This window comes from Chiloscyllium plagiosum, unplaced genomic scaffold (genome assembly GCF_037043375.1).
Source record: "Chiloscyllium plagiosum isolate Xiang-an unplaced genomic scaffold, Cpla_swu_hap1 HiC_scaffold_21, whole genome shotgun sequence".
Classification (NCBI taxonomy): domain Eukaryota; kingdom Metazoa; phylum Chordata; class Chondrichthyes; order Orectolobiformes; family Hemiscylliidae; genus Chiloscyllium; species Chiloscyllium plagiosum.
In genome coordinates, this window is record NW_028270159.1 from 35,241,625 (window position 1) to 35,259,874 (window position 18,250).

Sequence of the window (18,250 nt, forward strand, 5' to 3'; positions counted from 1 at the left end):
CCCTCGACTGACGAGATTCTCATCTCCTGGTTATATTAGTCAGCCAGGGCTTTCTAGATTAGCGCAGGTTAGCAACCTAAATCAATGACCTTGTTGTTGACAAGGTCAACCTGGTTCCAGTCACTACAGGAAGACATTGCAGTAGTGCCAGATCTTTGTACGCTCTTCTTCCCTGTAATTCAGGGCACTCAAGCCAATTGTAGTGCACCTACCCCGGACCACATGAGATCAGTTGATTAAACATAGTTCCTTCCTGTTCAAATAGATCAGTTGGTTACCAAATCTCCAATGGTCCTTTACATAAGAGCTGAATAAAAAAAACTTATATGAAAATACAAAAAAAAATGAGCAAAAGTTTCCAGTTTGAAAACCATAATTCCCATAACAGTATCTAACAACCCATAAATCTGTATGGCATTGCCCAGAAGTAAAGTCAATCAAATGATGATGAGCTAATCTAAACTTGTCTCAGTTAAGTATTGGGAAAATGATATTGTACTATTCTAATAATGTCACTGCAAATGGAAAATGTTGATTAACTCTTCAGCACACAGATGCATGGAAATGAACAAATACACAGTGATACAAAAATAACATATTTTAATGAAAAACTTTCTTAAATAATCACTGGCCATCAGTAAGTGTTTTCAACCTATTGTGTTTTTTAGTTGCCAGGGAAATAGTGAGGACTCTCATTACTTGCTCGAGATACTGAGAAGTACAACAGCTAAACAATATTACTGTAATATTATTTCGAGATATTATAGAATGTCTTTGGATTCTACTTAACTCTATTTGCCAGCGCTATCTTAATTCCCATTTTTGCCCTCCTGATTTCCCTCTTCAGTATTGTCCCACTGCTCTTGTACTCCAGTAGGGACTCATTCAATCCCAGCTGTCTGTATCTGATCCATGCCTTCTTTTTCTTGACCACTGCCTCAATTTCTCGAGATATCCAACATTCCCTAAACCTATCAGACTTGCCCTTCACACTAACAGGAACATACTTCCTCTAAATTCTCATTATCTTATTTTTAATTGCCTCTCACTTCCCAACCATCCCTTTCCCTGTGAACAGCCTCTCCCAATCAACTTTTGAAAGTTTCTATCTAATATCATCAAAATTGGCCTTACTCCAAATTAAAACTTTAACATTTTGATTAGTTTTTTCATAATCTTTTCATAACTATTTTAAAACTAATAGATTTATGATCACATGCCCCAAAGTGTTACCCCACTGACACCTCAGTCACTTGCTTTGACTTATTTCCCAACAGAAGCTCAAGTACTGCTTCTTCTACAGTAGGTATCTCCACATATCAAAGAAGGAAATTTTCTTGCACACACTTCACATATTTGTCCCATCCTATGACAGTGAATTCTCATGCAATGTCGATCCTTAAGGCAGTTAAAGGATCATCATTGATCAAATGTATTGTAGGTTGATAATTGTCCCTCGGGAAAGATTCAATTGACAAAGAAGTTAAAAAAGGCAATAATTGCTTTTCTTTCTGTCAACCTTTAGGAAAATTGTTTTTATCTATGAAGTATAACTCTAAACATAATGTTTGGTGCAATAAATGCCAACTAATTTCAAGTTAATTTGCTAAAATTCATCAGAACTGCAGCTAAAACTTCAAAACTTCATGTCCTGTAAAGTAATTCTGTTGGAGCATGGAAGCAACTCAAGGAATTTCCTGGCCCAAATTCTATACAACTAGTCCATCACAACATTCATTAGTTACCCAGGGAAAGAGGTTTTCTACTTTCTAAATCCATCAAAGCTTTTGTTCACTACTTCAAGGTCACAAATTTCACTCTCAACTCAAACCACCAAGTCAACATGGGAAGAATTTGGTGCGTCACACACATTAATGCAACATGTGACAAAAACCTTTTATATTGACTTTTTTCAGATATCTTGGTGTGTGCGTTAAAGAAGATAAGCTGTACCCTATGCTTGAGGTAAATACCATTCTAGATAATCAAAATTTTACTTCACAAGTATAAATGTAATTGTAGGATAAATAAATTGTTGCAGCTGTATTCTCAAATGTTTGCATGTGCATTGTTTCACAGTATATTAATGGTGGCTGCCTAGAAGAGCTACTAGCCAATAAAGAGGTTAACCTGACTTGGAAGGAAAAAGTGGATCTTGCATCAGACATTACACGAGGAATGGTGTACCTACACTCAAAGAATATTTATCACAGGGACTTAAACTCCAAGGTAACAGACTTTGCCTTCATACACTCAAATATTCAGCACGTCATTAATTGATGACTGAAACAATTGTATCCTTTCTTTTCTCAGTTATTAAATCAGCATTACTTATAAGTCCGCAACCAGGTACTTATTTGATAGTATTCCCTTCCAAACACTCCCACTTGAATTTCAGCCACACTAACAAAATATTTCTCTCAGGCTGGATGCATTGGCTCGAACCGTTTGGACAGACTCAAACTAATTTGTGGTTAGCCCAGTAGGGCATATCTGCAAATGTTCCTGGGCAATCTTATCAAATTATCCCCAAAGAAAGCTGGTGTAGAAAATAAAATGCCTCACATCTTAGGTCAGCATGAGTGAAATGTTTTAGGAAAAGCAACAAAAATAAAATAACAAGTGCTATCATATTGCTGAATATCATAAACTTTGAAATGAATCCAGCTTATCAGAAAATAAAATTTTTGAATTGTTGTAAATAAAGGGTTGATTGATCAGGTACTGAAAATGAATGAACACAATGAGAGACAGTTACAAAGTAATTAATGTAACAAAGTCAGTGGGTCAAATAGCCTGTTCCAGTGTGACAAATGGTATGTAAAAAAAATTTGAATTGATATAATGTTTGCTTTTCTCCTTTAACTGTAGGATGGTTTAAAAGAGATTGAAATGGGTGCAAGTTGTGAATGGAAAATGTAGGATGATTAACAGCCCAATTATCCAAAGATAAATCAAAGTTGCTGTCTAAGTACAGCTAATGTTCACCAATTCAGAGATACAAGAAGGGAACATAATATTTATAAGCTTCCCTGTAAAATATTTATAAGCTTTCTATTCAATCTTCAGACAGCTCATGTCCTTTGAGTATAATAAAGACCGATTTCCTCTTCATCATGTGGTAGAAATGTCTTGTGCTGGAGGTAGATAATAAGGATTTACTTTTGTATTGGCAACAATTCAGCTTTTTTTTTCATTCTCTCCCTCGGTGTATTTTCTGAAAGGTACTATTTGACTGGAATTGCACTGTTCAGTTTGCCAGCTTCTGCTATCACATAAAGTACTGACTGCACTTCATGTTGTGTTATAAAACAATGCTGAATTATTTTTGAAGAATACAAGGACAAGCTCTCATGCTCACATTAAACACCAGATCTGGAAAAAGAAATGTCACATTGGATTTTCCATTCCATCTTACACAGAAAAAAAAAAGAAAATATGATTGAATTTACACATTAGGGGATTTATTTGGAGTTCTATGTTTTGTAACCTCTATGACCAGAAATAAATTACTTCCACTTTAAAGTTGTATCAATCATGGACCATGGTGAAATTAAAACAAAAAAGCAAAAGGATGATTGGATGGGCTTTTAAAAGAAAAAAAGAGTGAAAGAACTTGCAATGACATCATACATTTCATCTCCTTAGGTTTTCTCAATGGGCTTTATAGTTTAGTGAAGTATGCTGAAATCATACTTGCAGATTACAAACAGCAAGATCACACATTCAATGAGCAATGAACCAGCTAATCTGCTTAAATAATGTTAGTTGGTGAATAGAGATTCATCAGCACACCAGGGAGGGTTCTTCTGTGAAATAGTGGGATGGGTTCTTTTACAGCTATCTAAGAGGGTAGAGGTGGGGCCGTAGTTTAGTATCTGCTCTGAAAGATCTCTGACAATGCAGTACACTCTCATTACATTCTACAATGAAATGCTGGGTTAGGTAACGTCTGCCTCTGGACTTGGGCATGAATCCATAACCTTGTGATTCAGAGACAAGACTGCTTCTACTAAGCCAAAGCTGGTAATTTTAGGGGTAATTGTTTAGAGCCTGCATCAGCAATGGGATAACCTACCTGTGGACAATGCTGACCAGACAATCACCTTCATATTTCCACAGTTTTGCAACTAAATGGAAAGAGTTGAAAACAGGCAGGCTGGCATCAGCTCTGATTTATATTAAAATAAGTGAGCTTTGATAAAGTGATTTCTTCATGTTGCTAGCTATAGAAACGATAATTGCAGCCTCCTCAACGCCTCTAACCCCTCTAGACTCGCCACTATTTGTGGATTAACTGAATGAACGTGGCCATATAGGTAATGAATAAGTGTGTACATTTCCAAAGTTGCAATTCTGACATGGAGGTTTGCCGTATCTAGGTTCATACTGGAATTTCTGATCAAGAGCTGTGCACACCTATGTCCCTAATGTGTGACCCAAGTGAGTCTCTGCTTGAAACATGGCATGAAGAAATGATGATTGCAGATAATGCCACTACTAATCCAGGGCAGAATGTAGTTTTCATATAAGTGCCTTGTCAATCTGTAAATTAAGAGGATAGATTTTATTGCATGTAACTATTCTCTACTCAATGTGTTTTGCTGGAGGAATAACCATGCTTTGACCAGGAAACATCACTGCCATTTTAGCCATGTGTTGTTTGTCACAGTTCATAAGATTCTTTTGCTAAATAAATATATTAAGTTTGACAATGCAATGTTCACTGTAGCACCATTTTCAAAAATCTGGACTGTTGTTGAGTTAGTCAAGTTTTGCAGGTTTTACAATTGGGGGAAGGGTAATTACGATGCTGTAAGACAGGATCTGAGGAGCATAAGTTGGGAGCATAGGCTGTCGGGGAAGGATGTCGTGGAAATGTGGAACTTTTTCAAGGAACAGATACGACGTGTCCTTGATATGTATGTACCGGTCAGGCAGGAAAGAAATGGTCGTATGAGGGAACCTTGGTTGACGAGGGAGGTTGAATGTCTTATAAAGAGGAAGAAGGAGGCTTACATAAGGTTGAGGAAACAGGGTTCAGACAGAGCAGTGGAGGGATACAGGATAGCCAGAAGGGACCTGAAGAAAGGGATTAGGAGAGCCAAGAGAGGGCATGACAAATCTCTGGCGGATAGGATCAAGGATAACCCAAAGGCATTTTATGCGTATGTGAGAAACATGAGAATGACGAGAACGAGGGTAGGTCCAATCAAGGACAGTAGTGGGAGACTGTGTATTGAGTCGGAAGAGATAGGAGAGGTCTTGAATGAGTACTTTTCTTCAGTATTTACGAATGAGAGGAACCATATTGTTGAAGAGGAGAGTGTGAAACGGACTGGTAAGCTAGAGGAGATACATGTTAGGAAGGAAGATGTGTTGGACATTTTGAACAACTTGAGGATAGACAAGTCCCCCTGGCCTGATGGGATATATCCTAGGATTATGTGGGAAGCAAGAGAGGAAATTGCAGTACCGTTGGCAATGATCTTTTCATCTTCACTATCAACGGGGGGTGGTACCAGGGGACTGGAGAGTGGCGAATGTTGTGCCCCTGTTCAAAAAAGGGAATAGGGATGACCCCGGGAATTACAGGCCAGTTAGTCTTACTTCGGTGGTAGGTAAAGTAATGGAAAGGGTACTGAGGGATAGGATTTATGAGTATCTGGAAAGGCACTGCTCGATTAGGGACAGCCAGCACGGATTTGTGAAGGGTAGGTCTTGCCTTACAAGTCTGATTGAATTCTTTGAGGAGGTGACCAAGCATGTGGATGAGGGTAGAGCAGTGGATGTAGTATACATGGATTTTAGTAAGGCATTTGATAAGGTTCCCCATGGTAGGCTTATGCGGAAAGTCAGGAGGCTTGGGATAGAGGGAAATTTGGCCAATTGGATAGAAAACTGGCTAACCGGTCGAAGTCAGAGAGTGGTGGTAGATGGTAAATATTCAGCCTGGAGCCCAGTTACAAGTGGAGTTCCGCAGGAATCAGTTCTGGGTCCTCTGCTGTTCGTAATTTTTATTAATGACTTGGATGAGGGAGTCGAAGGGTGGGTCAGTAAATTTGCAGATGATACGAAGATTGGTGGAGTTGTGGGTAGTGAGGAGGGCTCTTGTCGGCTGCAAAGGGACTTGGATATGATGCAGGGCTGGGCTGAGGAGTGGCAGATGGAGTTCAACCCTGCCAAGTGTGAGGTTGTCCATTTTGGAAAGACAAATAAGAATGCAGAATACAGGGTTAACGGTAGGGTTCTTAGTGAGGTGGGGGAACAGAGGGATCTTGGGGTCAACGTTCATAGGTCTTTGAAAGTTGCCACGCAGGTGGATAGAGCTTTTAAGAAGGCCTATGGTGTATTAGCGTTCATTAGCAGAGGGATTGAATTCAAGAGTCGTGAAGTGATGTTGCAACTGTACAGGACTTTGGTTAGGCCACATTTGGAGTACTGTGTGCAGTTCTGGTCGCCTCACTTTAGGAAAGATGTGGAAGCTTTGGAGAGGGTGCAGAGAAGATTTACCAGGATGTTGCCTGGAATGGAGAATAGGTCGTACGAGGATAGGTTGAGAGTGCTAGGCCTTTTCTCATTGGAATGGCGAAGGATGAGGGGTGACTTGATAGAGGTTTATAAGATGATCAGAGGAATAGATAGAGTAGACAGTCAGAAACTTTTTCCCCGGGTGCAACAGAGTGTTACAGGGGACATAAATTTAAGGTGAAGGGTGGAAGGTATAGGGGAGATGTCAGGGGTGGGTTCTTTACCCAGAGAATGGTGGGGGCATGGAATGCACTGCCTGTGGGAGTGGTAGAGTCAGAATCTTTGGTGACCTTTAAGCGGCAATTGGATAGGTACATGGATGGGTGCTTAAGCTAGGACAAATGTTCGGCACAACATCGTGGGCCGAAGGGCCTATTCTGTGCTGTATTGTTCTATGTTCTATGTTCAGGTAATGGCCAGATATGCAAAGGAAATGTTTTTGACATTTGACTTCTGATTAATAGAAAAATGACATATAGCACAAAGGTTGGTGCAGCAGTTTGATCTAAAGTCTAACATGAATAGTCATCTCAGCTCAACTGAGATATGACATCAAAGGTAGCCATGCTTTTACTTTATGCTGATGTGAGGTGTTTAGTCGTACACAAAGAGTTATATCTGTCACAGGAAAGTTTGAACTCTTGTGGAGCTAACCATAATTTGGCAGGCCTGGAGTCAAAGTGCTTTATACAAGCTCAGTATGAACTTCGTTTAGTCCTAATGTGTACAATCCTGGGCTTTGCTCAAGAAGCTTTCAACACTGGCCCAAATCTTAGGATATCGGGAGAGAACTGAGTCAACTTTAATTGATCACAGATGTGCCTTGGAACGCTGAGGAAGTCTGATGTATGCACATCTATTTAACATGTAACTTGAGCTGTTTGCTATAGAGGGATTTTCATAACAGATCTAAAGCTTGCTCAGGAGTGTAATTTGAAATAAATCAGCTGACAGATATGTTTAGCCTTTTCTGTTCGCCCCTCTCTCAATGTCATCTCCCCTCCCAGACAGATCTTAACCACAGCCTCCTGCAAAGTGGCAGTCCTTACACCCTGACCTACATCCTCACCTCTGTTCTCAATTCCCAGAATCCCTGGCTCCTGTCTGGCAAAGGTCAGAAGTGTCAGAATTATTGGGGGTGTTGCCGATCTCGGTGGAGTGAGAGAATGAGGCAAATGTTGTCAGTTGATGAGAGAGGGTGTTGAATACTGTCACGGGAAGAGAGAGAGGGGAAGACTTTGCTGGGAGGTGAAAAAGGGAGGAGAACAATGGGGTTGTGAGGGAAAGAGGAGAGCAGGGACAGGGCTGAAGGAAACAGGAGAACAATCCGTATGTAAGGGAGCAGTGTGAACACTATTATGGGGGCGGTGTAATAATATTTTATATTAACATAAAGTGGATGCATAAATTCTATTTACATGAACATGGGTGGTTTTACCTACAGTGAAATTATTTAATACCATATAAAGTAACCTCTAATCACAGCCTGTGCCTCAAATGTAACAGTGCAGAGAGCCTGTGGTCATGTAAAAGCATGGTTCATGACCATATACCCGCCTGACATTTGTTTGATGTACATGTTGAGCCCTCGATGGGACATCACTTGAAACATGATCACACAGTATCCTCTTTTTCACCAAAGAATTGCTCTTGTGAGCTATAAGTCGAAACACGTAAATGTTGGGTAATAAAAAAATTAGTTGTATCGAGATAAGGATTGTAAAATTTACAAGTGCAGACGTATAGACGTTTGATAAGGTTCCCCATGGTAGGCTACTGCAAAAAATACGGAGGTATGGCATTGAGGGTGAGTTGGAGGTTTGGATTAGGAATTGGCTGGCTGGAAGAAGACAGAGGGTTGTAGTTGATGGTAAAGGTTCATCTTGGAGTGCAGTTACTAGCGGTGTTCCGCAAGGATCTGTTTTGGGACCATTGCTGTTTGTCATTTTATAAATGACCTGGAGGAGGGGCTAGAAGGTTGGGTGAGCAAGTTGCGGATGATACGAAAGTCAGTGGAGTTGTTGATAGTGAGGAAGGATATGTCAGGTTACAGCGGGATATAGATAAGTTGCAGAGCTGGGCAGAAAGGTGGCAAATGGAGTTCAATGTAGGTAAGTGTGAGGTGATTCACTTTGGTAAGAGTAACAAAAAGACAGGGTACTGGGCTAATGGTCGGATACTTGGTAGTGTGGATGAGCAGAGGGATCTTGGTGTCCATGTACACAGATCTCTGAAAGTTGCCACCCAGGTAAATAGTGCGGTGAAGAAGGCATATGGCGTACTGGCTTTTAGATTAGATTACTTACAGTGTGGAAACAGGCCCTTCAGCCCAACAAGTCCACACTGACCCGCCAAAGCGCAACCCACCCATTACCCTACATTTACCCCTTTACGTAACAATTTAGCATGGCCAATTCACCTAACCTGCACATTTTTGGATTCTGGGAGGAAACCGGAGCACCCGGAGGAAACCCACGCAGACATGGGGAGAACGTGCAAACTCCACACAGTCAGTTGCCTGAGTCGGGAATTGAACCCGGGTCTCTGGCGCTGTGAGGCAGCAGTGCTAACCACTGTGCCACCGTGCTGCCCAGAAGAGGAATTGAGTTCCGGAGCCCTGAGGTCATGTTGCAGTTGTATAAGACTCTGGTGCGGCCGCATCTGGAGTATTGTGTGCAGTTTTGGTCGCCATGCTATAGGAAGGATGTGGAGGCACTGGAACGGGTGCAGAGGAGGTTTACCAGGATGTTGCCTGGTATGGTAGGAAGATCGTATGAGGAAAGACTGAGGCATTGGGGCTGTTTTCATTGAGAAAAGAAGGTTTAGGGGTGACTTGATAGAGGTGTACAAGATGATTAGGGGTTTAGATAGGGTTGACCATGAGAACCTTTTTCCACGTATGGAGTCAGCTATTACGAGGGGGCATTGCTTTAAATTAAGGGGTGGTAGGTATAGGACAGATGTTAGGGGTAGATTCTTTACTCAGCGAGTCGTGAGTTCATGGAATGCCCTGCCAGTAGCAGTGGTGGACTCTCCCTCTTTATGGGCATTTAAATGTGCATTGGATAGGCATATGGAGGATAGTGGGCTAGTGTAGGTTAGGTGGGCTTGGATCGGCGCAACATCGAGGGCCAAAGGGCCTGTACTGCGCTGTATTCTTCTATGTTCTTCTATGTTCTATGTATATGTTGCTATATATCATTCCAATAGTTTTACAACTCTTTTTGATATTGATTTGGAGATGCTGGTGTTGGACTGGGGTGTACAAAGTTAAAAAGCACGCAACACCACATTATAGTCCAACAGGTTTATTTGGAAACACTCACTTTCAGAGCGACGCACCTTCATCAGGTGGTTGTGGAGTATAAGATCGTAGGACACAGAATTTATAGCAAATGTTTACAGTGTGATGTAACTGAAATTATATATTGAAGAAGACCTGGATTGTTCGTTAACTGAAATTATATCTTGAAATATATAATTTCAATTACATCACACTGTAAACTTTTGCTATAAAGTCTGTGTCCTACGATCTGATACTCAACAACCATCTGAATAGGAAGTAGCGCTCTGAGAGCTAATGCTTCCAAATAAACCTGTTGGACTATAACCTGGTGTTGTGTGATTTTTAACTTTTGATCTTGTTATGGCGTAACCTTCTGGAATTGTCGATTTTACCCTTAGTTGTTCTTAGTCTGCTGACATGTCAATATTTTGATTGTTGTCCTGGTGACCCATCACACTATTACCTTCTAGGTGTGTTCACTGTCTGTAATAGGCGTATTATACACATTCCTTGCTGGTTTCTGTCCCTCCTTAGCATTCCCCTGTGATGTGTCATCATTTCATAAGATCTGAGTTCACTGTGCACTCTTATAAACCTCTATTGTAAGAGTTCTATTGTAGGAGGAGTTGTTCTCTGTGTCTTGGAAGTAGTTCTGCACCTGCATGTTGTCCTGCATCTTGGAGAATTTGGATAGTTGGTGTCTTAGCATGATCATTCATTCATTGGCAGGAGCAGGGCAGAGGGGGATTACTGTCGGTGTGTGGACACAGCAAGGCAGCATAGGCACTGGCACAGGCACATATCCTTCAGTATTTGGACTGATAGGATATTTGCATCAGCTCATGGGTTGGAATGTCTCTGCCAGTGTTATTGAAACTAATTAGATTGATTGAGTCAAAGGTCTGTAGTTGATTGTCTTCATCCACCCAATGTGTTTGATTCTCAGTGTGGAAAGACTGCTCGATTTCTGCTTGGCACTTGTTTCACTCTGGGGTTTGACTCAGGTGTGCTTCCATTCCTGCAGGGCAGTGCTGCAGGCCTTGTTATAGCTGCCAAACATAGAGTGCCTGTGTTTGTTTGTTTACTGCCTGTTACTGCCTCTGGCTGTAACTTTGGAGCAGATTTATTGCATAAACAGGCCCAGTATGTTTTTGTTTGGTACATCCTGCACAGATCTTGGAATACAGGACAGCTTCATATGATATGGGTGGCACAATGGGCGGCATGGTGGCACAGTGGTTTGCACTGCTGCCTCACAGCACCAGAGACCCGGGTTCAATTCCCGCCTCAGGCGACTGTCTGTGTGGAGTTTGAACATTCTCCCCATGTCTGCGTGCGTTTCCTCCGGGTGCTCTGGTTCCTTCCCACAGTCTAAAAATGTGCAGGTTAGGTGAATCGGCCATACTAAATTGCCTGTAGTGTTAGGTGAGGGGGTAAATGTAGGGGAATGGGTCTGGGTGGGTTGCACTTCGGCGGGTCGGTGTGGACTTGTTGAGCCGAAGGGCCTGTTTCCACTCTGTAAGTAATCTAATCTACTTTGTGATAGGCTACACTCATTGCAGAGCTTGCTTGTTTTCTTTGTATCCTGGTAACGGTTTCAATATTTATATTGAGGGAAGGAGAAGAATGAAATAACTCCAGAAAGGCTGGTATCCTGTTGCCATGGTTGAAGGGCTTGAGCTGTGAGGAGCTGCTGAATAGGCTGGAGTCATTTTCTCTAAAGCATTCAAGGCTGAGGGGTGACCTTATAGAAAATTATAAAATCATGAGGGAGCATGGACAGTGTGAATAGCCAAGGTATTTTCCCTGGGGTAAGGGAGTCCAAAACTAGAGAGCATAGTTTAAAGTGAGAGGGGAAAGGTTTAAAAGGGATCTAAGGGACCATTTGTTCATCCAGATGGTGATGTGTGTATAGAATGAGCTGCCAGAGGAAGTGGTGAAGGTTGATACAATTAAAATATCTGGATGGGTATATGAATGGGAAGGATTCAGAGAGATATGGGCTAACGGCTGACAAATGGCACTAGATTAATTTAGAATATCTGGTTGATACAGACAAGTTGGATCAAAGGGTCTGTTTCCATGCTGTACATTTCTATGTCTCTGCATCAGTCTTTATTTATACATGAACAGTCCTTGACATTAGTACTGCCTCTTCAGAGCTAGCTCTCAGAGTGAGCAGTATCTCTGACACACTCCTTTCTATCTGTCAGCTAGGGCTCCCTAAGTGGACCAGATTAACAGTTGCAATCAGGGAACTCCTACTTTATGAGGTCCACCTGGCTGACCTCATTACAGTCACTCCAGGGAACAGTCAGGTTTTAGCGGTAGTAATGAAGGACAGAGGGAGATTATAGAACATGAGTTGCTTGATTGGGGCTATTAATCTGGTCCAATCAGTGAGCCCTGGCTGACAGATAAAATTGGTGAGTGTCAGAGATGCTGACACTCTGGTACCTGACTCCAAACAAGGAGGGGGAAGAACGCAATCAGAGTTAAGTAAAAAGGATGAACACTGTTAAGGGGTGGGGTAAGCATCTGAACAGTCAGGAGGTGAGGAAGGGAGGGAACAGCTGCTATGTAATAGCCTGGGCCAAACACTATTGAGAGTGAGTAAGGGAGGAAAACATTGTTTGCCTGTCAGTGGATGAGAGGGATGGTGAACACTCATGGGGATTTTATTCGTGTGACTTATGAGGTCCTTTGCAGATTTACAAGCCATGGAAACCATTGATTTACTTCATTGTAACATTTATATTTCATTCCAACTTAACAGTTAAATGATTGAATTGTAAATGTTTCATTGTGTATACTTTTTTCAAAGATAGTTTATTTTCAATTTCAGTAAATTTTATAACATTCCTCTCGGAGTAATTCATAGAAATTCTCATAGTTGCCTCACATATTAATGTCAATGTATCTTATTTTATGTCAGAACTGCTTGATTAGGATAACGGCACGTGGGAGAGAGGCCTTGGTTACAGACTTTGGGCTAGCACGGGAGGTCGTTGAGTTGCCTACGAAAGATCTTGAACGGAAGCTGTCCTTGGTTGGATCAGCCTTCTGGATGGCACCTGAAATGCTGCGGGGTGAACCTTATGACAGGAAGGTAAAGTGCGACTAATTTTCCTCAGTTCTAAATTTGGACAATGGCAGAATTCTTTGTTCATTCTTTTCACACGACATCAGGGTAAAGATTTGTTTGAATGCTTAGTTTTAAAAGGTTTTCCAAATAAAACATTAAAAAGGATCCTACCATAGCCTTGTTTCGTGTAATCAATGGTCATTTTGCGATAGAATACATTGGAGATTAAGCTTTGCTCTGTCGTAGGCAAAGACTTGTCACAGCGTTAACTGAGAAACCTAAAGCCGGCCTGGACTTAGGCATCTGACCATATTATGATCTGTTTTATGAGTTGCTAACCCCATGGACGGTGCTTCCATTGAAACTGATGAATATTGAACTGCTTATTTCATTGGCTTTGTGGCAGTGATCTGCCCAGGAGGTGAATGATTGTTCAGAGAGTGCACCCCTGCTGCACAAAAAAGTGTGTTTTTAATATTGAATAAAAGGAAGATGCAGTCTACCTGATTATCAGCTCATTTGGGACCTTAAACTTCAAATTCTTTCCTATCAATGTGGAACAGCAGATCTACTGCATACACCATCTATAGAAAGCATTGCAGCAACTTACCATGGCTTCCTTGGTATCAGTGCCCAAACCCATGACCTCTTACACCTGGAAGAATATCACCACTTTCAAGTCACCTGCGATCCTGGCTTGGACCTAAGTTGCTATCATAGGATCAAAATTGGGGAAATTCCCTGGCCCTGATATAGTGTGAGTGACATCACCACATGGATACAGTGGTTCAAGAAGTAGATTGAAACCAGCCCTCCCATAAAACCTTCCATCTCAAAAGAATGATAAAAATAATTGACTTGAATTGCTATTGATGCCACAAGCTGCCAACATTCATGGACTAGTGATCCAGATGCTTATAATATCTGAGCCTATAAGGGACCTACTGAATATATTCTAAGCCAACAAAAAGCGTGCAAATTGTTAATGAGTAACTCCTTATTCAATGAGAATCTGGGCTTATGTTCAACAAAGATTAAACATTATGGATCACTTGTTTCATAGTTTCCCTTCATTGTGGCCAATTTTGGTTACTAACCTTTTTTCTATTGAATAAAATCTCATTATAAATTTAATATTGACCATATTTCATTGTGACCATGAAGGACTTAATTAAGAAGATTTTATCAATGCTGTCATAGTTTTTTCCACTGGGAGCTTTAATTTCATTTGTGTGCAATATAACTTAATGTTTTCTCATGTATTCTTGTCCACAGCATTGGAACACAGCTATTAATTTTATTTGAAACAGGTTGATAATTCTGCCATATGTAGCACAAAGTAAGGGCTTTAATAGGGATACACTGCATTAAGATTCACACACTCAGGAAATTTAGCCATGATTAAATGGTGGAGTGGACTCGATGGGCTGAATGGCCTTACTTCAACTCCTCTGTCTTATGCCTTATGGTCTTATGGAAATTTAACCATTGATTATGGAACTCACAGACAATTTTCACCCTCATTCAGGATTGGCTGAAACTGGGAGTCTAGAAAGCAGACTTGGAATTGCGTTTAAATGTTCAAAGCATTCAGAGTCATAGAGTCCCACAGCATGAAAACAGACTTTTCCGTCCAACCAATCCACGTCGAACATAATTCCAAACTAAACTAGTCCAAACTTTACCTGCCTGCTCCTGGCCCATATCCCTCCAAACCTTTCCTATGCATCTTCAAATCATTTCCTATTCATATTGTGACTGACAGAGTTTAACATGAGGAAGCCATAATGGAGAGATGATTGCATAGTGGCAATGTCACTGGACCAAACTAATATTCCGAGGGCATGATTTCAAATCCCACCCTGGCCAGTATGAAATTTGAGTTCAATTAAACAAAACGTTACCTGTTACAGTGTATTAGTTTTGAACTTCAGCAGAACTTTGGAAGGGGGCAGTGCAGTTTCACCAAAATCAGACCTTAAAGCGTTGAATTAAGGTGACAAATTGCAGAGAACTAGTTTGCATTCCTTTAGGTTATGGGGTGTGGGGTGGGGCCAGTGATTTATTATAGGCATTAAAACAATTAGAGGTGTTGATACAATGCCAAGGGGCAACTATTTGAAACTATTTCTTATGGTGAGAGAGATGCTGAGCGCATGGACATAATTAGAGCTACATCATCTAGAAATCAGAAAGCAATCTTTCATGTAAATGACATTGTAAATCCAGAGTTCTCACTCCTGAAAAACTGCGAATGCTTGGTCTATTGAAATCTTCAAAGGTGAGGTGGGCAGGTAGGGGTCGCTGTGTGGGCAGCCAGCATTTGTTGTCCATCTGAAATTGCCCTTGAGATAGTGGTGGTAAGCCACTTTCCATAAACTCTTCAGTCCATATGGTATAGGTGCACCCACACTGCTGTTCAGTCAGGAATTCCAGGATTTGTTATACTGACCACGAAGGAACAGCAAAACAGTTCCCAGTCAGGATGATGGGTAATTTGAAGGGAGTCTTGAAGGTGGTGGTATTCCCAAGTACCTGCCACTCTTGTCCTTTTAGGTGATAGAAGTTGTGGATTTGGAAAGTATTGTCAAAGGAGCCTTGGTGAGTTACTGCAGCACATCCTGTAAATGGTACACATTGCGGCCATGCATTGTGATAAAAGGAATGAATTTTTAATATACTGGATGGGGACGATCCTTATCAAGTGAGTTGCCTTTGTGTTAAGCCTTTTGAATTGTAGGGGCTGCACTTATCCATGTTATTCTATCCCTCTGATACATGAATCTTGTAGATGGTAGGCAGATTCTGGGGAGTCAGGAGCTGAGTTCCTTGTGATAGAAAATCCAGCCTCTGACCTATTTGTGTAGCTACAGTATTGATATTGCTAATCCAGTTAAGTTTATGGTCAATGGTAAACTCACAGTTTGATGGTAGTATAAGTTGATTAAGTGATAGTATTGCCATTGAACGTTAACAGGAGATGGTTCGATTCTGTCTTGTTGAATATGGTCATTGCCTGGCAGTTGTGTAACATGGCTGATAGTGCTTGTAAATCCCCACACCTGGATGTTTTCCAGGTCTCACTGCAAATAGATAAGGACTGCTTTTATATCTTATGTCATTTGGAAGTGTGTGAATGATATTGAAGTTGTTTCATTATCAGTGAACATCCCCACTTCTGACCTCAAAATGAAGGGAAGGTTAATGATGAAACAGCTGAAGATTAGCCCATGATGTTAGCCACAGCAAAGCCCTGTGACTGAGATGAGTAAATCTATTAAGGATATTGAATTGAAGCAAATTTTGAAGTACTAATCAATTGTGATTTCATTTAATTGAATGATAGAATAGGGGCAAGGGAATGCATGATCCATTCCCATTCTTCTGTTTCATTAAAGAGTTTATTCTAATTCATTATTCCATAGTGATCTGATGGTTGAGAATTTGCTTCTGTTCAATTCACAATTTCAATTTATTTCACTGGCTGCAAGTCATAAAGAGGTTGGTAAGTACTTTAAAGTTATGAAGACAGAAGCCTAATATAAAGTCAACAACAAGAGAAATTTAGAATTTGGTTTCTTCAGGATAGTGGATGTTTTCAAGTACAGAGTTGATACACACCATGAATGTAAACTAAACTTAATTCATAACTGGCATTTATAAACAGCAGATATGCATCTCCATTTATATCACATTCTAGTTATGTAACTCTTATCATTAGTACTAAAATGGGAAAATAGCATCGGAACTCTGAGGAGGTTTCATTTTTAGCATGAACTATAGGATTACACCATTTGGTAGGGAATATACTTATTCAGAGAGTCTATAAAACAGTAGCTATGCTGAATGTAAAACCTATAAATTATGTTTGACTTTTACCCAGATTTCTTTGTCCTATAAATCCAATGGTTTTGAGTGACTATGACTCTATGATATGTGGAGGTATATTGTTGACCGGTTTAAATTCCAGGGTCTCATTTATCAACTAATGTTATTGTTTTTAAAGGTATGTTATTGTTTAGTATCAAATCAGGCATTGAACTGACAGTTGTTCTTAATGGCTACATATCTTTCAGGTTGATGTTTTCTCCTTTGGTATAGTATTGTGTGAAATACTTGGCAGAGTCACCGCTGATCCTGAATTTCTTCCCAGGACACAGGTAGCTATAAATGACTGGTCACCAGTCTGGCACTTGACCCGAATGCAAGCGGGACAGTAGTAATATGAATCCAGATGGTGGAGTCATTTTAGGCGTAATCGGATCAATTCCAAATCTCAATCACAAATTTATCTTTTATACCATTTGAAACTTTGGAATGGCTGAACTCTTTTGGTTGAATATAAAGCCTGATACAAACACCTCACAGAATCATTCATTCTGGGTGAGTCGTGCAAGTCAGCAGCAAAATCTTTTGCTTTTGTTTCATTTCCATTTTACATGAGCATAGAATTCACTCCTTAAACATTATAATGTAAACCTGTTTATAATTCATACAGCCCTCTCAGATTCACAGTCGCAGAAAGCCAATTACAGAACCATCAGCAGACAGGATTAATTAAATGATAAGTGAGAGAAGATAAATGGGAATTCTAAACATCAAACTTTCAAACTTAGTGTCAATCTCTGATTTGACACTAGAATTCAAAATGAGATAATATCTTATATGGATATGGAAGAATGAATAATCATACATTTGTAACAAATTCTAAAGCAAATCAGTATTAACCAAGTCACATTGTCTACAGTGAATATCTAAGAGAAAAGTGTTCAGTGTCTTTTGCACTGCATGTATTAACAAACTTGAAATGAGCAATAAGGTCCCTTTATATTACTGCTGTCCCAAAAACATACAGATGCATTTTTTTCTGCATGTCTTTGTGTTTTCTATTGATTGTAGGAAAGACTGCAACAAGTGACGAGTTTAGATGTTCATATAGATGGACCTCAACAGTTTTATTGTGAACTTGTAAGAGGGGTCTTGAAGCATGGTTTCTTTGACATTGCACCATATTTTCCAATTGTAATAGTAAGGAAAGTAGCAAAGAAGAAAGAGAAGCAGACGTACATTTATATATTGCCTTTCAGGACCTCAATGTCCTAAAATGCTTTTCAATGATAAAAGTACTTGTGAGGTGTAATCACTGTAATTATAAAGTCATGACACTGTCAGTGTTCACCCATCATTATTCTGTGAAACTGACTGGAACTTCTGGTGTGAGCATATGTGTAATTAGACACAGAAATTCAGAAGATGTTTTCATTGATTCACTACTCTTCCACAGAGTGTGCTGGTGAAGTTCTCAGAAATGGAAATCTTCAAAATAATTTGGTTCAATGGGAGCTTCC

The 18,250-nt window shown here is 40.3% G+C and overlaps 1 protein-coding gene across 4 annotated transcripts in view; it reads left to right on the plus strand.

The window, feature by feature from the left end:
• The window catches only part of LOC122564765 (dual specificity testis-specific protein kinase 2), a 103,771-nt gene that overhangs the window by 73,760 nt on the left and 11,761 nt on the right, over nt 1–18,250 (plus strand). For all 4 annotated transcript variants that reach the window (XM_087998502.1, XM_043719953.2, XM_043719952.2 and 1 more), the window contains exons 4-7: nt 1,917–1,965; nt 2,080–2,229; nt 12,753–12,926; nt 16,979–17,062. In XM_087998502.1, coding sequence (XP_087854628.1) covers nt 1,917–1,965; nt 2,080–2,229; nt 12,753–12,926; nt 16,979–17,062 — 457 coding nt within the window. The remainder of the gene's footprint in view (nt 1–1,916; nt 1,966–2,079; nt 2,230–12,752; nt 12,927–16,978; nt 17,063–18,250) is intronic.